The following is a 25449-nucleotide window of genomic DNA, read 5'->3' on the forward strand; positions in this document are numbered from 1 at the left end:
TGTGCAGAATTACCTGTTAATGCGCGGGTGGCAGTATGCGACTGTAAGAGTTTTTATGAGAAGGAGGGTATTTTGTGTGATCCAAAACCACCATCGACATGAAACTTTTTAAAGACATATATTTGGCCTGGGCTCTAATAATCTAATACGGTAGCTCAGCTCAGCAGTGGCTTTATGGCAACAGCATAACACATGCTTCCAAAATTGTAAGTGGGGATTTCCAAGACTTGTAACTAATCGTCTGTAGTTCATACTGTAGTTTTGTCCATGATCCTTTTCCAATTACAACCAACCCCTGTAATGATCTTCCATGGATTGTTCCTAGTAGAGAATTGCCCAATTGTGTGATCACAAGGGAAAATATTTGCATCAGAACAAGTATACATTTTGTCTAAAAGAGTATGCAGTTAACTAAGGCACTGATTTTTTAACTAGGGGCGTGAGGAAGGAACCTCAGTCCTCTTGTGTTGCTAAGTTGGTATAGCATTACGGGTCCTGATGAAAACCAATAAACTATTATCACTAAGTGTCTGAGTTGTAAAATCAGTCACAACTTCGTCAGCAAGTTATCATGTGCTGGAAATCCAAATCATCAGCAAAGGTGCTATTATGAAGTTCAGCTAAGAATCAACAATTAATACGTGTTTCTCATCTCTGTCCTGCCTCCCGTAGCCTCAGTAGTAGTATTAAATGGCACAGAGAGACTGGTTAAGGGAGAGGAGTGTGTAGTAAGCCCCACAACTGTTAGAGGGAGTTGAGAAGTATTTCGTGGCCTGTAGATAGTAGTGGCCTGTGAAGAGGACACGTGCAGGCTGGCCGTTTATTTCAGGCCTGTCTGCTATTGTGGTGGACTGCTTTTGATGTTTCAGGTAATTCCTCTTAGTCTCAGGTTTCTAAAACAGAGTAATCTGATTGAGGGTGAATATCTCATACGGCAGAAATAAAGCAAACAGTTGCAGGCTGTTCTCTCTAAAAAAATAAAATAATCAAGCTATTTTAACCTTTGATCTAGCCCATATGCTGAGGCTGGAGGGGACCTGCTTAGGTCAGGGAATAGAGAATATTTTCTAGATGGGAGTGCAGAGAGAGATGGGTAGGTGTGGGGTGTTCTGTGTGCTGAGGCTGGTGCAGTAAGCCGAGGCTGAGAGGGCTCTGGGATCCTAGAGGTGGGTGCCACCGGCAGGCTGGGGCCTGTGAGCAGGGCTGGCTCGGAAAGAAGGCAGGAAAGGGCTGGGATAAGCTTGGAAAGTGGAGAAAACAGAACTGGATGTGGTCTTTGGCGAGGTAGGCGTATGTGTTGGAAGTGTAGAGCTGGAAAGCACAAATTTAAGGTCCTAGCATAAGGACACTGAAAGAGTATGACAGAAGGGTGTCAATACAGTGGCTCTTGCATTTGAAAATTACAAAATGCTGCTTCTTGCTCCTTTTCTCTCTCTTAACTCCATATTCACCTTTCTGGGCTTTTTGTTGTTGTTTATTTTTCCACATCACATTCTGCTCAGAAGCTCCCCAGCCTAATCTCCCACAGGCTTAATTTCTCACCCACTTCTTTTTGTCTGGTAAGACAATCTGCAGGGAAAACAGTTCAAATTTACATGCTGATGTTTAACTTGACGAAATAAGACTTCAGATTCGGCACCCCACTGTGATAAAAATAAAGGCATAGCAGAATTCAGACAATAACCTAGTATTTTATTCTGTTTTGATGACTACTTGTTGTGCAGACCTTTAACGCTTCTCTTAGTGAAGTCTTACAGGTGCCTGGAAGGGAAGAGTAAGATTGTAATAAAGAAGGGAATACCCTGCTTGGCACTTTTTCAAGCCTGATAAAAGAAAGACTCACAACTCATCAGACTGCATGCTGCAAGTAAGAAATGGAAGAATTACTAAAGACATCAGAGCAAATGGAAAAGCAAATAAAATATATTAGGGCATGAAAGAGATTTCAACTGTAAGCATCCTATTTACTAACATACATTATACTCATTCCTCCTCTGAAAAATGGTTTTCTGCATGGGAAACAAAAGAACTGGGTTTTACTTTACATTTAAATACACGTATCAGTTTGAACTGTTTTCTTGAAGTTTTTCTGGATTCTCTATTTTATATGTAACTGAACCCATGCAGAGTGGTAGGGCATACGGAAACTGTGTTAGCTAGCAGGTTTAAAATAATTCCTTTCCACCTTTTTTTTCTTGAATATATCACATATACAGTCACCCTGCAGTCAGCCATTTTGCAACTGGTAGGCATTCAAAGATAACAAATTTTTAATAAAGTTGGGGGAAAATGGATAGCCAGGAAAAGGAGCGCCTGTACTCCTGTGATCTGGAGAGAGTGATCAAGTGGGCGCTCACACTGTAAAACTTTCAGTAAATCTTTCTTCTTCCTAAGCAAGTACAGTTCAGCCGAGGTAACGCCCATACCCCTTTGAAACCACGTTGTACCCATGCTGCTGCACAGGGAATTTGCCATCCATTGCTTTCAGAAGAACAGAAGGTTCCAGGTTTCCTATGCCCTTTCATAGCATCACAGAATCATAGAATCATTTATGTTGGAAAAAACCCTTGGGATCATCGAGTCCAACCATCAACGTCCCTCTACACCATATCCCCCAACACCACATCTAAACGAGTCTTAAACACATTCAGGGATGGTGACTCCACCACCTCCCTGGGCAGCCTATTCCAGTGTCTAACCACTCTTTCTGTGAAGAATTTTTTCCTAATGTCCAGTCTAAACCTACCCTTCTGCAGCTTAAACCCATTCCCTCTTGTTCTATCGCCAATTACCTGGGAGAAGAGACCAGCACCAACCTCTCTACAGTGTCCTTTCAAGCAGCCGTAGAGAGTGATGAGGTCTCCCCTCAGCCTCCTCTTCCTCAAACTAAACAGTCCCAGCTCCTTCAGTCGCTCCTCATAAGATTTATTCTGCAGGCCCTTCACCAGCTTCGTTGCCCTCCTCTGCACTCGCTCCAGCACCTCGATATCTCTCTCCTATTGAGGTGCCCAAAACGGGACACAATACTCAAGGTGTGGCCTCACCAGTGCTGAGTACAGGGGGACAATCACCTCCCTCCTTCTGCTGGTCACACTATTTCTAATACAAGACAGGATGGCATTGGCCCTCTTGGCCACCTGGGCACACTGCTGGCTCACGTTCAGCCGCTTGTCAATTAGAACCCCCAGGTCCTTTTCTGCCAGGCAGCTCTCCAGCCACACTTCCCCAAGCCTGTAGCGATGCATGGGGTTGTTGTGGCCCGAGTGCAGGACCCGGCACTTGGCCTTGTTGAAGCCCATTCCATTAGCGTTGGCCCATCGATCCAATCTATCCAAGTCTCTCTGTAGAGCCTCCCTATCCTCATGTAGATCAACACTCCTGCTTAACTTGGTGTCATCTGCAAACTTGCTGATGACACACTCTATGTCCTTATCAAGGTCATCAATAAAGGTGTTAAACAGAAATGGTCCCAATGCTGAGCCCTGAGGGACACCACTTGTGACCGGCCGCCAGCTGGATTTAACTCCATTGACCACCACTCTTTGGGACTGCCCATCCAGCCAGTGCTTGATCCAGCAGATCGTATGCTCATCCAGGCCATGAGCCGCCAGTTTTTCCACGAGAATTCTATGTCTAGGTAGACAATATCCACAGCCTTTCCCTCGTCCAATAATCGGGTCATCTTGTCATAGAAGGAGATCAGGTTCGTCAGGCAGGACCTGCCTTTCATAAACCCATGCTAACTAGGCCTGGTTGTTCATTATGTGACTTGTAATGGCACTCAAGATGATCTGCTCCATGACCTTCCCTGCTACCGAGGTCAGACTGACAGGCCTATAGTTTCCTGTATCCTCCTTTCTGCCTTTCTTGTAGATAGGAGCTACATTTGCTACCCTCCAGTCCATTGGGACCTCCCCAGTTAGCCATGACTTCATGATTTCCTAGCCATGATTTCCTAGCCATGATTTCCTACAACCATGTCTTTTAGGAGAGTGGTTTGCCACCATTTTTGATATGCTGATCTCTAAATCTCTTTTCAAGGGAACTGTAATGTTGTATAGTGAATTTACACCTACTGTAAATCAGGCTGCCTAAGTTATACACTTTGGCTGCACTAGTAAATTAAACTGCATGGGAGTCCTTTTCTGTGATCACAAGGAACAGTTCCAGTGTCCAGGACCCTTGTACCAAGCCAACAGCCCAGATCCAGCATCCAGGAACCACTCCGGTCTCTTCCTGATGTGGGTGCAGGGCATGCAAGCTGACCTACGGGTGCTGCGATGGCCACGCAGGCTGGTTTCAACAATTTATATTGGCATAAATGACAACACCAAGCCCGACTGATGACAAAATGGAGCATTTTGTGTATTACTGCTGCTTGATCTCATGTGGCGATGTGCGTGAAGCATAAAAGGAGTTTCTAAGAGACACGCTGAGGGAAGTCCACCCCCTCAAACATCGCGCTGCCACCCGAGATGTCTCTGTCAGGCCTTCCAGCGCTCAGCCCTGAGAACGCACCAGGGCATCGAGTTTTGCTTAGCAGCTGAGACAACTGGAAACCCGGGGACACACACACGTGGCTGTGTGGGCCTGCGGGGGGACACGGCACCACACAGCCCAAGAGTTTTCCGGGCGCCCTCTCCCCAGCCCCCGCACGGCAGCCAAGCACCTCCCCCGACTTCCCGGGCCGACTCGCGTCCCTCAGCGGGCTGCCAGGTCCCTCGTCAGTCGCCCGCCTCGCCACCCGCCGCCCCTCAGGCCCCCAGGCGCCGCCGCCGAGCCACGCACCGTCCGGCCGGGCCCCGCCCGCCCCCGCCTGCGCAGGCGCGGCGCTCCCCCGCCGCGCCGCTCCGCTCCGCGCCGCTCCCCCCCGCAGGATGGAGGTGGTGCTGGCCGACGCGCTGCTGGCCGGCGGCGGGGACCCCTGCGCGCTGCTGCGGGCCCTCAGCGCGCCGCTCTGCGCCGAGCGGGCGGAGGCGCTGCGCCTCCTGCTCCAGCGCCTGGCGGCCGCGCCGCCGCCACCGCCGGGCGAGGCCGAGTCGCTGCGGCGGGTCGCCTGGGAGGTGGCGCTGGAGCGGTGCCGGCCGCTGCTGCGCGGCGGGGAGGCGGCGGCGGCGGCGGGAGGGGGTTGCGGGGAGCGGCTGCGGCTGGGGCGGGCGGCGCTGGGGGCCCTGAGGCACTGCGTGGAGCTGTGCGGGCCGCCGCTGGCGGCGCGGCTGGCCCGCGACGCGCTGGCGGAGCTGTCGGCGGGCGGCGGGGCGGGCGCGGAGGCGGCGGTGGAGGCGCTGGTGGCGGCGGCGCCGCGGCTGGAGGAGCCGGCGCTGGTGGCGGGCTGCGTGGCGGCGGCGCTGGCGCTGGTGCGGGAGGAGGGCGAGGGGGAAGGGGAGGAGGCGGCGGCTGCGCTGGTGGCCGGGCGGCTGCTGCCGGCGCTGGGTGGTAACGGGGCGGCCCTGCGGGGCGTCTGGGAGGGGCTGCTGGGCGGCGGCGGGGCGCCGCGGGTCGGGCGGGCGCTGCTGGCCCTCAGCGCTATGGCCGACGCGCTGCTGCCGCGGGGCCCTCCGGGACCAGGGTCGGTGCTGGACGCCCGGCTGTGCCCGCGGTTCTGGCGGCTGGTGCAGGAGGGCCTGACCGAGCGGGACGGGCTGTGCCGCAGGAGGGCCCGCTACCTGCTGAAGCGAGCCCTGGACCTCAGCGGCGGCCAGGGCGGCGAGCTGCGCTGCCCCACGGACGGCGGAGACGGTACGGCGGGGGCCGGGGAAGGCAGTGGGGCCCGGGGGGTGATGGCGGGGCCGGGGGGCGGGCGTCTGGACGGTTTGGCTGAAGGAGAAACTCGTTCTTTTTTTGTCAGAACCGAGCCTGTTTTGGTGGTCCGCTGAGAAGAGTGACAAACTCCAGCAGTTTTGGGAAAGTTACATTTTGATAATGGAAACTCTGGAGGGAAACCAGGTAGGGGCACCCTAAAATCTGCACTTGTCAAAGCCATCTGTGATGGCTTGCTTCTGGGACGTGCACTGGGGGTGTTTTTATTGGGTAGAAATATTTCCAGCTTTGGTGATTGAGGGTATCTGAGTAAGCATTAACAGTAATGTTTTTATTTCTAACTTTAAATACTTAAAACACAGCACGTTGGATTTACTCATTTGGAATAAATACAAAGCTCTCCTCTCTCTTTGAAATAATCCTGGTTAAAGCAGTGGATTGAACTCATAAAGAAAAACCTGGGTTGCAGCTTATTGCAAGACCATGGGTAACCTGTTTCTTAGGGAAGATTGCAACTTAATAACCTCTTTCGGCGGCGGGGGGGGGGGACGGGGACGGGGACACGACACACTGCATCTGTGTCCTAAACCACTTGGGGCCTTGGGTGGAAATTACCGAGTTTGACTCGGTGTTAGGTGTACTTGGCAAAAAGATTCCAGTTGAGCTGAGGCTTGTGTAATTGTACAGTATTGTGGTGTTGATTATTAGTCTTGAGTGCCTCTTTGTAGTTATTTTACTTATACATAATTGTTCTGTAACTGAGAGAAAGAGTATTTACCAGAATGTTTAACTTTAGAGATTTGTGCTGCTTTATTATTATTATTAATTTGATGAATAGAATGGTTAGTTGTTAGGAAGTAGTATTTTTATGATACACTAGCATGGAAGTATCAGTTTTTCTTCAGTGCTAAACTGTGATTGAGTGTTACATACCATGTGCTGGGATCAGTCGCACAGGCACTGCAGGTTTGTTTAAGTGCAGTTATATTGTCAGTTACTATATTAGTACTATTGAGAGTAAATTCCGGCCCATGAGTAAGTGCCAGTTCCTAGGTTTGAGATATAAGCTGACTACTTACATTACATCTGATTTGTGTTTCAGATCCATGTCATAAAGCCAGTATTACCAAAGCTAAACAGTTTATTTGAGCATGCTATATCAGGGGAAAAAGGTAAGACATAACTTTTTCTGAAACGTCTCCTAAATATTAGGCAGTTAAGTAATTATTTTTTTTCTTTTTCTTTTGCTGTTTTAGTAGCAGCTTTTTGTTAAGTTTTGTTTCTCAAAATAGCTGTTTTCTGGGTGGCTTTTCCAGTTTTTGTGGGTCTGCTATATGCATAGGTTGCTTGGTAAACATGCACAAACAGTGCCGCTATCCTCTCAGAAGAAGAAATTCCAGCATATGCTTATTGCTTGCTATATGTTGGAATATTTTTTTCTGTCAGCAAACCTAACTAAATGGCCCTTTTTCACTATATTTTGCTTTACTTAAGCTAATGTGAAGATAAAACAAAGCCAGAGATAGTTGGGGTGATTTATATGAGCCAAGTTACCTGCACAACTCCCTCACTGGAAGTGGGGAGAGAGTGGCAAGTGCTGAGGCAGCGTGGCAAAGGATGTAATGTCATCTTTTGTAGGGCAAAACAGAACACATCTAATTAGGTAGTGCAAGATGTTAGAAGTTAAAGTTCAGAGATCTGTAAAGTGGGAAGACTGTTAATGTGGACGTGTTGCAGGTGAATACAATGTTGAGATGAGGAGAGCTGCAGGAAAGAGGACGTGGGTTTCGCATTTTTTTAGTCATTTTAATTTATAACTACTGAAATTTACAGGGTAAGTTTTTGAAAGCCATGTTAATAAATATTATTTTGTGTTGGAGATTTAGCAGGGTACTCTTATAAACCTAATAGCTATAATCATATTTTTGAAATATCCTGTGAATTGACTGTGGTGTTGTCCAGAAGGTCAGTAGGTTATATGTTAGTACGCTAACATGTCGCTGTCAATTCTGTCTCAGTTTAGAATAATTTGCTTTTGTAACAGGTTGTTGGTTGTTTCACCCGTCATGGCACATGTGCATCTATAAACGAATGTTTGAGAGTGAGAATAAAACACTGACAAAGGAAGGCATTCTTCATTTTCTGGAGCTTTATGAAACAAAGCATCTTCCAAATTCACTTGGTTTTTCAGAGGTAAGGGTGTTACTGTTACTTGCCGGAACAAACAAATGTTCTAGTTTGTAATATATTTTAACACTAATTGCCTCAGTAGTATTGGAATTGGACGCATTCTGTAAAAATAACATCTTTCTTAGCTGTGCAAGTGATGGCAATATTTGTAACTGGCGTCAAATATATAATTACTTGAAAAGTGGTCTGGCTAGAGGGAATGCATTTTTGAGTGCAGTCATTCATTGCTATATTTCAAATTAATGCTCTCTAATTAAAGTTGGCTCCCAATTTGTTGATATTTGTTAGCAGAAGTGAAACTCTTAGGGGGATAATTGATGCTTCAGATTTTCAGAGCACCGGAACCTTTGCAAAATTACTAACTAATATTAATTGATTGAACGTGTCTTGGCTAAACCTGGTCAACAGACTTCAAGTCTATGCGTAGTGACTCCTCAGGGATGGATTTTGAAGATCTATTGTTAGATAATCCTGTGAGGAGGTGAATGTCTCTGTAGTACAATCCATGTATTACTTTAAAATATTCCATAGGTAGTAAGAAATAGCGTAAGTTTAAAGTTCTTAATTTTTATTGTTTTATTAGTATTATTTATAGGCTGACTCCCCAACCAGCCTATGCCTTAGTAAGGAGTGATCTATATTATACTGTTATTTCTTCCTTCTCTCCTTCATAGAAGGAGCATAGCCCTCAGAGGTTAACATTTCTGATTTATCCAAATGAAGTCAGCCTCTTGATGACTAACTTGAAATCCAGTCAATCTTAAAACGCACGCTAAAACTTTCTATGTGTGTTGGCCCTTCGTCTTTCCTTTATTTAATGTTTAAATGTATTTTCTCCATCCGTTTCTCAAAAAAGATTTCTTATTTGCCTGCTCCTTTCACAATGCTCTGAGAAATGTACCTAGTGAAAAAACTGCTCTGCTTTTTTATTCTCCTGCTCCCCCCTCTCTTTAGTTTCCTCCTCTTTTTGCTCCTGTTAGTTACTACTAGCAAGAGTGTTCTCTAATTTCTGACTCTGTCTTTTTAAAGTCTGGTGAAATAAGTCCAGTTAGGCTCTATGTAACAGTGCCTTGCAAGTGTACATTTAGCCATTGTTATTGTTTCCTTTTATCAGTTTGTTATTGGACCATTAATGGATGCCCTCGCAGAAAGTTCCCTCTATAGCAGGTAAGCCACTGATTTTTTTTTTTTTTTTTTTTAAGTAAATGCATCAATTATTGGAAAAGTATTCTACTAATACTGGTTTGAGTATGTAGGTGAGGTCTTGGATAAAGGAAAACGTTTTAATAAGCAAATGGTGTTGCTAAACTCCCTGACAGGTACAGAGCTTTTCAGGAAAGGTGGGTGGCTGTGAGTAAGATGAAGTGGGCTCAATTTTATCCTAGTAGTAGCAACGTCGGGTTGCCTCAAGGTCCTAATTTACTCCTGGTGTATTAATTTGGAAATGAAGTGAGATATGATAAATACATAACTTAAGATGATAATAAAATACTTTGCTGTTTTAGAAAGAAGGGGCTGCTCTAATTGTTGCCAACTCATGACTGATAAAGTGTTTTTTCAACGGTGCCTGGTTATCTTTTGAGAAATTAATCCTTTTTCACAGGAGACTATTTGAGGTCGACGGATGACAGTGGCCTCCCTTGGTGTAAATACATAAGGAAAGGACAAAAGTTTGAGGCACTGCAAGTTGCTACACATTCAGTGTACTGATGGCATTTAGTCCTTTGTGTTAGTTGCGTGGAGAGTACTGAGAATGGGGAATAAAGCGCTGAATGCACTTTGTGCACTCAGTGTTAGACCAGATGCAATGGCTTGGGCGATTCCGCTAGCACTCTGAAACTCGGTTCAGAACCGCGTTGGAGGAGCCTTGACTAGCTGACCTGGAGAGGCAGCTAGCAAAGTTGACACTGCCTATTTATGCACTTTTTTGGGCAGGAAAAAATGTGACTGTTGCTTATGAAACTGGTGATCAATTTGGATTGGTGTAGTAAAAATAGGTTGTTTCATCTGAACCTGATGGGACAAATTTGACCTCTGTGGGCTCTGGGAGCAGTTAGGTGTTTCTTACCTCAGTCAGCTGGCTGCAGTATGCTTTCCGTGGGCGTACACTGATGGGAAGTCAGAAGCTGAAGCAAGTGCTGAGTGTTTCAGTGTGTTTGGTTAGAGTTGTGTTGGATCGATGTTTCATAATCTTCTCTCTTAGCTTCAATATTTTCAGTGAAGGTGTTGGGATATGTAGAGGAGGGTGTGTGTTTGAGTGTACCAAGAATGTACAGAGTTGTTATGGTTAATGTCAGGCTGTAAAATCTCATGACTGTCTGATGCTAATCCTTGATAGCCGGATCCTGAGACTTCTGACAGGACGCAGGTTGTCTCTCTTGGTTTCATAGAGCAATGCCTGTGTCTTTACTTAACCTTCTGTGCTGATCAGTGGTTTTGTTTATACTGACTTTATAGTCTTGCTCCCTAGCACACTTGTGTAGGTAATTTGTCTTCGCTTTTTTCCGGATCAGACTGGTGACAATCATGCTGCGCACGACAGATCTTGTCCCACGGCCCTTGGCAACCCACTCCTGGAGGCCCATGTCATGCTGTGGGTGCGGGCACAGAGTTGAACTGACAGTGCCGTTTCTTACTGTGGGCTCAACGTAAGGTGCTCTCAGGCCTGAGTAACTGGACTTGAGGCTGCTGTTGAATGCCAGAGTGCATTGCCACCATGACCTTGTAGGTGGCCAGGAAGAGTCACGCGTTGTGATGGTCCCCATCCTCTGTGTGTTTGATGGGTGCTGTGGGAATACTGGGATAAGCGGGCGCAAGCTGATGCGCACCATCTCTGTGGCCTGTTGCAGCAGTCTCTGCAGTGAATTAACCACTGAACTGCACTTTGTTTAAGGGCAATCCTACTTGTAGCTGTTAACATACCTGTTGTGTATTTGATGTTTTAAAACGCAACAGGACACCAGGTCAGTTGATGGGAGCTTGTCCTCCTTTGGGAATGAGGCTACAGAAGTTTTTGGCTACTTACCTCATCCTTCTTCCAGAGGAAGAAAAAGGTATGTTTCAATTTCACCGTTCTTTTTTTAAATAAAGAAACCAAATAAAAACTATGGACCCATTTTCCAAATCTCATGTAAACATTTACCACTGTTTTTCTACGTTACTTGAGAGAAAATAGAAGTAGTTCTCCTTGTGGCAGGAGAGTTTCCAGAGAAGAGAGAGAGGTCTTCAGAGGCTTTGAGGGATGCTGCAGTATTAAGGTACAAAAATATTTCAGGGGCAAACTGAAGCAGACTTACTTTTTTTATTAAAAAAAACAAACTAACTCCTGAGTTCTGAAGATGAACAGTGTTTGCAGATTCTTTTTTCTTTATTTGTCAGTGTAGATAATACTGTGCTGAGCAAAATCTTTAGAACTATGATTTTTTTTCTTTGTTTTATGGGCTTTATATATTTTTTTCAACCTATGTGCCAGACTTTTTTAGTCACAACCTGTGTAGTTAGGCATTCAAAAGAGCCAGTTCTAGTCTGAAGCTGAGTAAGGCTTCTTTTATTGTGAGGTTGGATGGAGGAAGATTTCTGAGATTGTTCCAAATTTTGGTGTTAGTGTAGGCTGAAAAGAAGCAGCAACCTTTGATGGAACAGAATTTAATATCTGTTCTAATTGGATTAAATAAGGATAGAGCCAGCTCTGTTTCAGTATCCTGTATCTACAGACACATATTCTGTTAGGAAACACCTTCTGTGTTTGTAATGCCATAGATGCCCTATGCTCTGTCCCATCCCAAGGTGTATATTTTATCACAAAACGGAGAGTCTGTGATTAGCAACCCTGAGACTGGGTGACCTGGTTCTGCGGATTGTAGCTGTGGTGTCTTGTTGAGGCTTGCTTTCGCCATGCCAGCATCTCTTAAACTGGTTGAATCGCCAGGTACTTTGGTCTGCCATCACACGGACTGAGTAGCAGCTTAAAAAAAGGCATTGCCTAGTACTTGAAACAATAGGATTTAAAATTCCATTACTGAGCACAGTGATAAGTGCAGATCACCAAAGCAAAAATTTGGTTTATTTCTTACCATATTGCCTTACTGACAGACTTCTTTGCAACATATTTTTTTCATTGAAATAATTAGGAAATTATCCTGTTGTCTTTCATTTAATTTTCAGAAATTATCATAACACTCTTCTGCTGGGGTCCGTGTCATTTAATTGCATTGGAGAACAAGAAATCACTCTGTATTGTTTGTTTTGTTTACTTTTTTTCTTAAGGTAGTTTCCTGTTAAAATTTATTCAGAAGATGACGAGTAGGCATTGGTGTGCTGTTCCCATTTTGTTTCTTTCTATGGCTCTGGCATATATCCCTGCATGTAAAGTACTGGGAGCTGAAGGACTTCATGCTTTAAGGTAAAATGCACACTGCGTTGTATTCTTGCAGACTTCTTGTAAAGAAACGTGTTGAACATCTGGAGAGCCAGGATTTAATTGATGTTTGTTGCTTCTGGGAGGATGTGATGGCTGTGCATGGGAATGGAAGGTTCTGTCTCCTTTATGTCCAATTCACAGAGGAAAGCAATTCAAGACCCAATGTATTTATATCTGTGTGACTTAAAAAATGAGTGCTTTTCCTTTCAGTCCTTTGTCATCGCTTCTTCGCTTCTTTTTTGGCATGATTTTTTCCCTGGTCTTCCAATACTTCCTAACTGATACATATCAAACTTCCTTTTCTTTTAATTACATTAAAACCTTGTTTAATGGCAGTCAAAGCTGTATCAGGCGACAACCCACGAAGTTGAAAACTGAGAGACTTGTAAATAAAAGGCTAGGTAAAAGTTCTTGGCATGCGTATTGTCATTAATCACACTGATGTTTAAGTGTCTGCGTTCACTTCCTGGAGACACTAAAAATCAGTAATTATTTCAGTGTAATAAAACTTGAGCTTTGAAATAAAATCTTAGCAGTGGTGGAAGGCATATTGGATAAAAGTAGTTTGCCAAAAAAAAGTCAGACGCACCTCTTCTGATAAAAGATCATTGAAGGTTTCTTTCAGTGTTGTGCTAGAGTGAGAATTCAATGGCATGTTTTATGTCTATATTTATTACAGATAGAAATGCAAATATTAAATGATCAGTTTGAACTGATGTTATCGTGGGGATTGTTCTTTAGTTTTGGTTATGTTGCGCCACTGCCCCCTCGCCCTTTTTACCTTGTCAAGTATATGCTTATCCAAGTTTTAATGTCAGTTTTTGAAAATACATGTAGCGGTAGTCTTTGTTCCAGATGGTATGCTCTCTGATCAGGCAGTGATTGTGTTATGCTTAGTAGAATGTGTTTGTTAAATACAATCTAATATTTTGAAGAAAATTCATAATTAGCAAATACATAAAAGTGTTTAAACTTCCTAAGCGTGTGTTTCCTATAGTGCGTGTTTTTCCTCTTTCCAGAGATGTCCTCCAGTGTACTATGATTACACATCAGATTTTGTTGCGCGGAGCTGCTCAGTGCTATCTTCTTCAAACAGCTATGCATTTGACAGATGTGGTGAGTTTAGTTTATTTGTTGTTTTTTTTTCCCTCCTGGTGTAAAAGAAATACACTAACACTATAACAGGGTAAACAGGACTCAAAAGACTGCTAAATACAACATGGAACAACTGATTTTGCTGGATTTCCAATTTTTTTAGTGACTACTTAAAAAAAAATAATTGTGCTATGTAAGTATGGGTATGCGTCTGTTAACTTTGGTTTTCATGAGATGTATTTTTTTCATTACCGTTTATTAGTTGATATTTTTTTATAGAGTTTTGATGCAGTGGTTATGGAATAGTATCCTATTATGATATCCATTGGATAAACTCGTGTTTTAACAGATAGAAACTAAATGAACTTTTCTGAAATACCTAAGAGAATAAAAGTGTTCATAATACCAGAATGCTAAGAGTACCATTAATGTTGAAATAGCAAGTCCTTAATTATTCAGTAGTCAAAGTATTCATGTTTTGGTTGTCTTACAACGTGCTTGCTTTCTGTGTCTTCCATGTTGTGTGTTATGGCTATAAACCTGTCTGAGCAGAACTTCCTTTTGGAAATAGATACAGTACTTATTGGTAACTCTTACTCATTTATGTACATTCATTTAAAAGGTATCAGCAGTGAGTAGCACTATTCTTCTAGTCATTCATTAGCTTTCAGTTAGATTTTAATACTTGGGGAAAATTTAAATTGTGTTCCTTTGTAAAGATAGGTTGGTCTAAAAGACACAAAAGCGTGTCATGGAAAGGAAAACGTTGATTTCTTTTTCTGAAACTTTTGCCAGATGACAGCAAACTTCTTGAGTCGTTTTTTAGATGTTATCTGTTATATATTATGTTGGCAACTATTGTATCTTGATTAATTTCTTCAGGAGAAAGTGTCCCTCGCAGAAGTTTCAAGCTTTCTTCTGTCCCTTAGACCAGAGGAGTCCCTGAGGAGGGATACTATGTTATGGATGGAGGTGAGAACTGGAGCTGATTTTATGTTCATTAAACGTTTTTTAATACCTACCTTACTCTCTGGAAGAACCTTTTTTGATGTTAGAGGGGGATAGTCTGCCAAGCCTCATGGTAGATGAGTTAATGCCCCTCACGGTGTGGGTTTGTTGATGTTACAGCTTGTATTTAACAGTACTGTTATATTGGTAATGTCAGTACAGAGCTGGTAAGTATGGTTAAATAGTAACATACTGGTTTTAATTTAGCTTTGCAGTTGGTTTAAAGAGAATGACGGATGCTTCAGAAAGTCTATAATCTCTGATTTTGAACATCAAGAAACATCATCATTATGTCAATATGTACGCAGGCTTGTGGCAGAGTACCTTAAGACACCAGCATCTGAAAGTAAGTTCAGTGTTCATGAATGTAAAAATATCTTGAAGATAATTTAAACAAAAAAAATTACAAAAATCCTTTGGATTTTTGAAGAGCTGTTTATTTGTATTGTACTTACTGAAATTCTACTTAATTTGTGGTGTTCGTGATTCTTAAGTTTGAACTTTATTTTCTAATTCCAATTTTCCTGCATAAAATACAGTCCTGCAGTATTAATTTAAAGTTAAACCTTAATATTCAGTTTTAATGCTGCACTGATGCCTGTCCATTAGATTTCTTTTGTTACTTTTTTGGTGGTGTGTGAAAATGATGGAGTATGGGGGCAGAGGAGAGCACAAGGGAATGTGAATAGTTGCAGGTTCTGTAGTGTTTCTCAGCACAGCTTTGCAAAATGACCGAGTATATTTATGGGGAGAGATGCCGTATAGTAACACAGCTTGGCAGCTCGTTACGCCCTTCCTGCGTAGTGATGTTCTTTTGATCTTGGACTGCTTGGAGCAGATGAGCTGCCACCCGTTATAACCAAGGAAGGTTCTTTGTATGCTGTATAAATATGCAGGGACTTCTTTCTTCGCTGTCACGTTTTAAATTATTATAACTTCAGTTTAGAATTTTCTTTCAGATACCTTGAAAGGAATGGCAGATTGACTTTCTGAATACTTTAACTTTTGTGTGGTACTCAGTTGCTCCAATCGTATCCATTTTTTAATAGTTTTATAATGAAAAAAGTCAAAATTGAAAACTTTTTTAGTATTATGACTGTGGGAGATACAGAAACTAGGGCAGAATTTGCTTATGATAAAAAGGTTCCGAAGCTTCCTGTAGCCTGGGAAACTTCGTTTGATTGTCTTATGTCTAGAAAAGTTGCAAGCAAATTTTGTCTATAAAGGTAAATGCTGTGCTAAAACTTTTAGCAGATCATCTCTGCTTCCAGAAATGTCTAGTCCTTGGTCTTTATTACCTGTAATTTCATTGGAGACATCTGTGTTTCACTTCTAAAAAGTTTGCAATTTCCTGGTTCCTGAATCTTAGTTTATAAGCAGTTCTGTGGAGGGGAAAAAAAAAAAAATCAACCATGTCCAGCTGCTTGAACCATACTCCAAAGTGCGTTTTGCTTTCTAAATTCCCAAAGCCAAAAACATACCGGTCAAGAAAACCTAAACCCAGCTTATGCACTACTATTTAAGAAACAATTTAAGTGCGATGATGTAGTCTTCTGTAAGGCATTGATGAAAAGAGAAACTTTATTTAGTTTTTTTTAATTTCCTTTTGACACAATAGTTTTAATTCGTATAACTTTCAGGTGGTCAAAATCACAGCTGGTGTTTCTGACAAAGCATAATGGAATTATATTCTTGGTTAACTTCATTTGAATATGCTGATGTATTTTTAAAAGCAATAGAAAAGTCTGTTGGGAGCTACTATATAATATATGCTAGCACATAGTATAACACATTGCCTAAAATTGATTTAAGCATCGTGGCCAATGAGATTAGCCTCTTTGAGGCGTAAAGGAAAAGCAATTGTGTTTGAGTTTAGTTTATATCTAGATAAAAGAATGCAAAAAATTAGTAGTAATGTTCTTGTTAGCATTAACTGTTGTTATATTAGTAATTTATTTTAATAAGTTGTAAACAAAAAGTTTTAAAAATTAACATGAAGGTATTTTTTAAATACTGTGGAAACCTTAAAATATCTTTAATCAGGAGAAAATTGCTTTATGCCTGACTGGTTTGAAGCTAAGCTTGTCGCAACAATGATTCTGTTGGCTGCAGACGTGGAACAGATGAGGAATAAATACAGGTAAGTATGAAATACCTTATTTTACATTTCTCTCTTTTTCAACCCCCTCACTCCTGAAGGATCCAATAGAAGCCTGATCAAGTCAGGATGTTGTCCTCTTTTCTCTGTAGACTTTTGGTCAGCCTGATCATTCCTTAGACCTTGTCCAACTGTTGCTGCAAACAAACTGGGTAGCATTTCTAAAGATACTTAAGTGACTTGGAAACACATGTCCTATTTATTTCCGTGAGTGACTTCAGCACTTAAGGCAGATACTCAGAAGAAGAATTTCTTTTTAATTTTTGTTTTTGTGTAGTGGAAAAAGCAACATAGAATGGATTGAACTAGAGGCTTTCTTGAACCCTCTTCTGGATGTCTTGATGAAACTTGGCAGTAATGCTTACATACCAACACTGAAAACAGATAAAAGCCTACAGCTTCTCTTGAAGTTATTGCAGACCCGTTCGTTAAAATGTTCCAATACGCAAGATGGTTAGTGATATCTTCAGTATACTGTGTCTTATATTAATTACAGTCTAACTAAAACTAAGGTACTTACTGTTTTAAGGCTATATTGTCAAATTAATACTAGTCGAGAAGTGGTAAATGTAAAACTTGACAATCTGGCATATCTGTTATGAAATTGAGCTGTGGGTCCAATCCTACAGGGACTCTTCTGAAGGTGTCCCAAGGACTGGGAGTTGAGAACATGGAAGGCTTCTGAGAAAGCAGTTGTTATCCATTAGGGTTAGATTAGCAGTTAAAATTTGGGGAGTGTGACCATATTAAAGGTATTTATAGGCCTGTTCTTTGCCAATGTACAGATTCCATAAGTCATTTAGACACTTCTGAAAGAAGTTAGCGCAGAAACCCATCCTAACCTACTTAGTTGCCACAGGTTCAGCTAGAGCCTTCCCTGAGCGCATAGTTATTCTGCTAGATGTACTATTCTCTGAGTTGACGAGTAGGTAATTTCGTCTCAACTAACGCTGTTTAGACTGCAACAGACAGGATGCCTCTGACTATTTCGCAGTATTAGGCATGATTTCAGTAGGCATGCTTGACTGACTTGCTTTAGTTTCACCTTGTTTAGAAGCAAGGAGGTTAAGAGGTGCCCACTTAAACAGAAGTCTGCTGATCTGACTCTCCAGGAGTTTTGCCCCCCGCTTCCCCCCCGCCCCGAGATTGAGCACTTTTAACTTGTAGACCTTTCAGGAGAGTCTGAACAAAAGCTACGTCCTTTTGTTAGAACTTGGTCAATTTGTAACAAGAATAGACATTATTTTTTTTTTTTTTCCTGAGAGCAAATGAAAAATTGCAATAGTATTTTCCTTAATTAGATGCTGAACTGGAACAAGAGGGATCTTGGCATTTGTTTTCTGCTTCTCCAGATTATTTGGGGATTTTTTTTTTTTCAATAATTTTATAATATGGAATACAAGAGTAGCTTTGGAGCAGGGGCCACAGGTCTAGGCTTTTCTATAAAAACAAATAAATTATTTCAGGTTCTGCATCCAGGTTTCATAAAGATGTCTAAACGCAGCCTTGAAGTAAATGCTTACCATCATTTTGAAAAGTGCTTTATGCAGTCATCCGCTCCTTTTAGATTTTAGCTGTTTGACTGAAATATTGAGCACTGTTAAAGTTCATATCGTGGGGTGGTCTCTGACTGCTGGAGTGGATTCCTTCAGATGAAACTAAACTGGAGGATGTGCCCCAACATAGAATTCTATGATTCTGTGTGCCCCAACTGCCAGAGTGCATTCAGGCTACAGCACGGGGCTAGAACAAGCCTGAAGCAGGTCCCTGCGAAACACATGCGAGTCCATGTTAGGCTTTTAGTATCAGGAATTTAACTCTGTAAATAATTTCCTTGTGTGCCTTATTTCCTTATATGCTTGCTAATGTAGACGTAATTGATTGCTCCTGCTTTGGTAATTTTGATGCAAACCACGACACTGGGTCTTTCAAGAGGCATTCAGAATTGGACTTGTAATATTACGTCTTTTTGTACGAAGTTAAACAAGGATTGCTTTTCTTGTGTTATTTTCTTTGATGTTTTCATGCTGCTTCCTTCTGCACAGGAGAGCCGAGTCATAAATCTTGTTTATGCAGCTGTGAGTTGACTGTGTTGAGGGGTGGGAAGAGTAATGCTGTAAAACACAGAAGTTTTATTTACGTGTTGATTAAACAGGAGGTGAAAAGTCCTGTCTGTCAAATGGAAAATGGTAAAATGGGAGGGGAAAAAGAAAAGAATTTAAGCTTATAAAATAAAAATAATAAAAATGGGGAAATGTTGCTGTCTGTACTGTCGTTAGACTTCACTATTTTAAACAGTAAGTTTTTTGGTAGTTTTTTTGTAGTGTTACAGAGACACTGGTAGTGAATTGGATTTTATATCCAACATGTTTACCTGAAGAATTTCTGAATTTTAATAGCAGAAGATGTTTTAGTGATTTGAGATTTATGATGAAATGTGATAATAATCTGATATAGTTAAACGGTTTGTTATAAACAAATTAAGCATTAGAAATGCAGTCTAAATGGCTCTATTAAAATTTTACTAGAGAATATTGAAAGTAAGTATAGTATGGATTTGGGACTTCTCGAAATAACTCCCCTTTATATTTTTACCTTTTAAAGGCTTTCGATTTCATAGCAATTTCACTATATGAAGTGTAACTCAGGATCAACTCCAGAGAAAAACGGCAGATATAACCTCTGGGTAGCTCTCCTAAATACTGAAACAAATGACTGATATGTTTAGAACAAGATGGTCATGCAGAGTATTTTAACTCCATTTTCATAGTGATAGGTTATTTCTTTGGCTTTCAGCTTAGCCCTTACCCTTGAAACACAGATTAAAGCGTGTCTGTGGTTAAATATGTTTTACCAGTGACCTGTCTCCCTTGTGTAAAAAAAAAAAAAAAAAAAAAAAAAAAAAAAAAAAAAACCCAAAACTAAACAAACAAAAAAACCCCAAAACCAACAAACTTGTCTTTTTGTTTGTGAAATGCTATGCACATGTGGTATATTTTGTAGCCTAGCCTTTTCTTAGAGACAGTATCACATTTCGTGTTATAATCTTGTGTGTTCATTTACAATGTTAAGCCAGGAAGCTACTTGACTGAAATCTTGTAAAATTACTCTATACTGAAAGCTGAATTATTTCTAAACAGCCAAAAAAATCCCACCAACAACCCAAACAAAAAAAAAAAAAGTTTTCTCTTCAGTATGTGCTATAAATAGATAACTGCATTTTTCTCACATACAATTAATTACTGCATATGGAAACTTATGTTCTTTGTTAAAGAGTAAGTTCATTAATAAGCTGTTGTGCAGAGGGCTCAGAATAGGACAAAAATGTGCATTAAAAGTTGGAAAATTATGCTTTGATCTTCTGGTTTTCTGTGGGTTTTGGTTCACTGGTTCATGATAAATTTCTGGAAAGAATGTCATCTGGTTTGTTTTTTTTCAGCTCTATGGTTTACACTGCTAAAGAGTACAGAGCTGTTTTAAGGTATTCCTAGGTATTTGAATACTTATTACTGTATAACTTTGACTCTGTAACTTAATTAAATCTGCATGATATAATAAATTTCTTAAGGAAATTGTATTCCTGTATGTTAATACACTTTTTTTTTTTCTCTTCACACAGATGGGGTATTGTTTTTTATCTGGAAATCTCTAGTGACACCTGTGGAGAGTATTCTTGAATTTGTTCTCCGGCGGCTTACTACAAATGAGTTAAGCACTGTAAGTAATTACTGTGACACATACTTTGGTGTGGTTTTGCTTGTTAATTTGATTTACCAGTGTTCCTAATTTTCTTATCAAATCTTTAAACACTGAGAAAGTCAGTTTGCATAGAAGTGCTTCTGTTAACTTTTTTGAGTGGGGACAGTAAGAATACAGCAAAAAATACTGTCTTGACGAGTAGTGTTTAGTGTCTGTGGTCTATATTCCTTGTTTCTTCTAAAATCTGAAGAAATCATATAGTAAGAAATCACGAGTATCATATCATACTGTATCGTATCTACTAGTACAGTTGTGGGCATAGGATGTTTGGAGGCTTTTGGTACTCAGCTTGGTTACCATCTTTATTGACTACCTTCCACTGTTTGCTCTTTGCTGTGGACAGTAAGTTTGTACTCCAGAGAAACCTGTGACTTTTGAATGGACTTGGTGGTAGAGGACTCTGACTTCTTCAAAAGTGCTCTGTTGAATGTATCGAAGAATTGCACAGCTTTTTAGAGAGAGGCAGAAGGTACATTTTTTCCTTCTCTAAAGAGCTTTCAAGTCATATGGAAATAGAAAGACACAAGACATGTAAAGCAAAACATTCACATATGTTTCCAGATGGAGAAAGAGGATTTGGAATGTAATGTTGATGAGAAAAATGATGTTATTTTTGGAAGAAAACAGATTTGAGAAAGAGGGATTGGTCGGAGGCTAATTCTCAAAACTCAAAAGTGTAATGAAATGCGAAGTAGGAACTTTGAAAGTGAGGTAAAAATGTATTAGGAGTTTCAAGAGAAGGATACGGAGTAAGAGAAAATTAAAAGTTCCAAGATCTTCACAGTTCTTTTAATTGTGACCTTCAGTTGTGTCACCTTTACTTTTATATCATAAAAGGCGGAAAACCAAAATAGAGATTTAAAGATAAGACATCAGTTTAAGGATTAGTTAATTTAGTAGACTATATTTAGACAGACTATTGGGAAGAAGGGAGAAGACCAGAAAGATTGGAGAGGAAGAGGCGACTGTAATGGGGAGATGGACAAAATGTAAAGTGGCATCTTTAGAATTATTTAGTGAAGAGTGAGTTTAGGAAAGAAAACCAGTTTAGGCTTCATGGAGAAAGTTATATGGACAAGTGTGCAGAAATTATATTGAACAGAAGTCTTAATTTGCTTCTCGTGTTTGTGAGAGTGAAAAAAGTCTGTAATTTGGAGGGGAAAGGAAAGCATGCCTTTCTGCAAGGTTGAAAACTTGGAGAGAAGCATGGGGCTCTAGGGTGCTTTCTCAGAAACAGTATGGGAAGTACAAGTTCAAGGGGAAATGCAAAGAAAGAAAAGAAATGTCATAGTGGACAGTCCTCAAAACGTGAGTGTGGTGGAAGATGAATGTGAAAAGTGGTCCCGAGTCCAAGCAAAAGTTAAGATTTGAAGTGGAGGATGGCTTCTGAAGGTAAGTAAAAATTCAAAGGTGTATTTTCTCTCAAAACTAAAGAAGGAAAAGTTCTTTCTTGCTGCGGTTCCTTGAGTGCATGGCTTTATACGGGGGTGTTTTTTATGATAGGTGGAGAAAAGTTGCAAATATAAGAGGGGAATAAAAAGCCATAAAACAAGCAAGAAACAGCCATGAGATAAAATGTAGTTGGGGAAGAAGTGCAAGGCACGCCGTTGAGTGTGAACAGGGTGCGATGCTGTGCTGTGATCTGGTAACCAGGTTGGCTTTGAACACCACTTCTGATGCTCAGGCTGGCTTCGGTATTTTTATGTGGCATTCCTTTGTGCCCAGGAACAGAAGTTTATACTTAACAATTAAAGGACCTGAAGATTTCTTTCAGAATTTCACACTGTCTCTTCTAAGGCATACTCCAGAGACCTAAAACTAAAAGAACCTGTAAGATGAAAAGATTTTGAAAAAAATAATAAAAAAATCCCAACCCCCCAAATTAAATAAAAGGTTGTTCAACTGCAGTGATTCACTGCTGTTGTTTTCCTTCTGCTATAATTGTTACTATTAGTTTTCTTTCTTTTCAAGAAAGTTTCCTGTTCTTAATGCTTCAGTTTCCTCATTTTTAGGTTGGCGATCTGGATCGTTGTGATCTATACTTAGCCTTAATTCCAGAGATAGTGAATTTGTGCTTGCAAGTCAGCAGGAAGAAAGTACCATCTATCAAGAATTTCATTTTGTCCCTGACAAATGCGTCTATTCGTAATCTTCAGGAGAGAAATTGTGAAGAGGTAATTTAACATTATTTACAACAGTGAATATTAATATAGAATAAACCAGTAAATATTAATTATTTTATTTGTAATGCTTAAATAACATTTAGATTATATATAAATAATTATATAAACAATACTATAAATGCAACTTAATGTACAAATATTTATATTATACATATATTTTATTTTCTTTATTAATATAAATATATATAATGTATGATATCATAAAAATAATTAAAAGTTTGTGTGAATATGTATGTGTGTATAGATATTCCCTATGTGTGTGTATATATTCCCTAACACACATGTGTCTTTAGTTGGCAGTGTCATGTTAAAGTAAAATGTATGTCGCTAAGATTTTTGGTACTTTTGTTTTCTTATATTATGTTTTTTATATAGTCTATTTAGCTTTATGAAGTCTATGTAGCTAAAGTAAAACTTTAGTTGTAAAAATGAGCTATGTATACTCAAAAGCTTTTTCCTCAAATATGAACCAAACTTACCAAGGAAGTTACTGGTAAATGAAAATGCCTTTTGTATTAATGATCTGTTAAATTTCCAAGATGTAATATACGAAGACAAAGAAATTCCAGAACCCAGCATTGCTTTGGCTTTTTCATATATTTATGTTCATTGTCCTATAGTTGTGTGATTACACTGCTAGTATATCCAAGTTAGATGTATTTTCAAAAAGTAAAGAAACATTAATAACTTCTATAAAAAGAGGAGATTTAAATTAAGATTTGTTGGGCAATACGTTTGGTATTTTCTGGGTTGAATTATTGATCAAGAACAGTTAATAGCACATTAAAAAGACTGTATGTATTTCATTTGCTAGCTTTACTTTTCTAAGGAAACAAAGAGCAAGACTTAATTTCTTTTTTTCCTTTGGTTATGTGTACTTATTCCGTAGTTTCGAAGTAAACATTTTATGGTTCAAACTTAGTGTTCACTGGGGTCTCTACAAACTTCTTTTGAATTCAGTGGAATTATATTGTCGTGATGATTTCCTCAGTTGAGTACATCTTCAGTTCAAGAGAAAAAGAAAACACTGAGTAATTATAGATGAGAAAAATCTTTTCTGTGCTCTAGACGGCTGAAAGTAACTTGAAGATATTTGAACATTGAGCTTTTAATACTATTAGGGAACTGTATGCTTATTGACTTTTTTTTTATTGAGACTTTTTATTTCATTCCTCTTTCAATATGTGCGTTTATCATACAAAATAATCACAGTAGGTATTGTGACCTTGTAGCTTCTTGGAGCAGTTAGCATTCAGCTGTCTTATTGCATTAGGTCTCTGACTACGCGGACCCGCATCTTTTTACTAACTGCTATCTAGCAATATATATAAATTGCTACCTGGCAAGATAGAAATGTTCCATCATAGTTGAGCTAGGCGCCTGCACGTAATGAATAAACGACTGTAATTTGTGAGTTTTATACTCTTTTCAGTGTTTGCAACTTGTGATTGACTGCAGTGACCCAGCCAAGCAAAACTATTTTAGCGTAGGGTAAGAAAATAAGGAAGTAGAAGGATGCAGAGTTGCTTATGATGCCTGAGGTGATACGAGTAGGAGGATTATCGTATGTATCAGTAGGTTATTTATATCATACTAGAAATTGGTGCATGTTTGTTCACATATGATTTGGTTTTAATTAGGAGCCAAAGCTTAAAGAACAGATTAAAAAAGTCGCTAGCATGGCTTCACTTACAGCAGTTTGTGAGATAATGGATGGGAAACCTGAAGCGCACCTTGAATCTCTGCCTTTTGTGGATGCTCTGAAGAGATTTATTTCCGTTTCTCAACATAATGAAGTATTAAAGAAGCCATCTTATATTGAAGAAAAAAGTAGGTATGTCTGTGCCATAGCTTCATTAATTCTCCAGAATAATTTTGATTAGCATGGAGCAGTGATTAAGATGCTGGCTTTTCCTGTTATTTTCTTTGATAACGTTTTGCCAAGATAAAAATGAAGAATTCTGAACAAAAACTATTCATTCAGTTGCTCTTTTGTCTTAACCTTCAGGTTTTAGAACATTAAAGCAGCCATAATTGATCAGACCAAAGGTTCTGTTGCTCAGTCCTCTAGTGCTATGAATCCAGAGCTAGCTTTGGACGTTGCTTATCCTTGTGCCAGCTTAAATATGTATGCACTGCACAAAGCCGTAGTGTGTATGCAAGCCATTTTAAATGGAAATTACTTACTGTTGGGGAAGGGAAGCCCAGAGCAAGCCTGTGGGACAAAACCCAAATACCTGGTTAACAAAAAAAGACTGACAGCATATAGTGATGTTTCCAGTGGATACTCTCCCAGATGTTTATGACCAATGAGACTGAGACCAATGGCCTGAGCCCAGACCTGATTTTTCTGTGTTTAAAAAATTTTTTTGTAGATTTCTTTTCCATGGTCTTGTCCAGTCTCCCCTTGAGCCTGTGTAAATTTCAGCATCTAGAAGTAGTATAATGAGTTTGTATAGTTAAGCTGTTCCTGATGGAGCAGAAATGTGCAGAATAAACTAATACAATATATATTTAAGAATAATATTCTCCTTACAGCTTATCTGAAGAAGCAACATCTCAAGGATGGGGGAGAGTTGTTGCACGCTATGTTCGTGACCAGTGGATTTGCCTTCGTTTTATTTTAAATTCATTTCCGACACTGGCTCAAGAGTATGAAGAAACTTCAGAAATGTCATTATCTACAGTTGAAAGGTCAAGAAAAATTCTAGAGTCTGCATTAGAAGCCCTAACTATTCTTCCTTCAGACCAAGTTTCACCTGTGTTCGACTGCATGAAACTCCTTGTTCCCAAGGTAAAAGATAAAACAACACAATGGCATGATACTAATAGTTTTCGGGGTGTTTTTTGTCAAATATAACACTTCTTTCCTCTCT

The 25449-nt window shown here is 40.3% G+C and overlaps 1 protein-coding gene across 1 annotated transcript in view; it reads left to right on the top strand.

Annotated features, from left to right (window-relative positions):
- Positions 1-4877: 4877 nt before the first annotated feature.
- TARBP1 (TAR (HIV-1) RNA binding protein 1) overlaps positions 4878-25449 on the top strand; it is a 37964-nt gene continuing 17392 nt past the window's right edge. Inside the window, exons 1-16 of the mRNA XM_054195642.1 lie at positions 4878-5739; positions 5849-5946; positions 6863-6932; positions 7805-7953; positions 9065-9117; positions 10906-11003; positions 12217-12352; positions 13390-13486; positions 14348-14437; positions 14681-14819; positions 16517-16613; positions 16909-17084; positions 20251-20348; positions 22403-22564; positions 24214-24407; positions 25112-25367. Of these exons, the coding sequence (XP_054051617.1) occupies positions 4878-5739; positions 5849-5946; positions 6863-6932; positions 7805-7953; positions 9065-9117; positions 10906-11003; positions 12217-12352; positions 13390-13486; positions 14348-14437; positions 14681-14819; positions 16517-16613; positions 16909-17084; positions 20251-20348; positions 22403-22564; positions 24214-24407; positions 25112-25367 (2775 nt within the window). The remainder of the gene's footprint in view (positions 5740-5848; positions 5947-6862; positions 6933-7804; positions 7954-9064; positions 9118-10905; positions 11004-12216; positions 12353-13389; positions 13487-14347; positions 14438-14680; positions 14820-16516; positions 16614-16908; positions 17085-20250; positions 20349-22402; positions 22565-24213; positions 24408-25111; positions 25368-25449) is intronic.

This window comes from Rissa tridactyla, chromosome 3, assembly GCF_028500815.1.
Source record: "Rissa tridactyla isolate bRisTri1 chromosome 3, bRisTri1.patW.cur.20221130, whole genome shotgun sequence".
In the NCBI taxonomy this organism is placed as follows: Eukaryota; Metazoa; Chordata; class Aves; order Charadriiformes; family Laridae; genus Rissa; species Rissa tridactyla.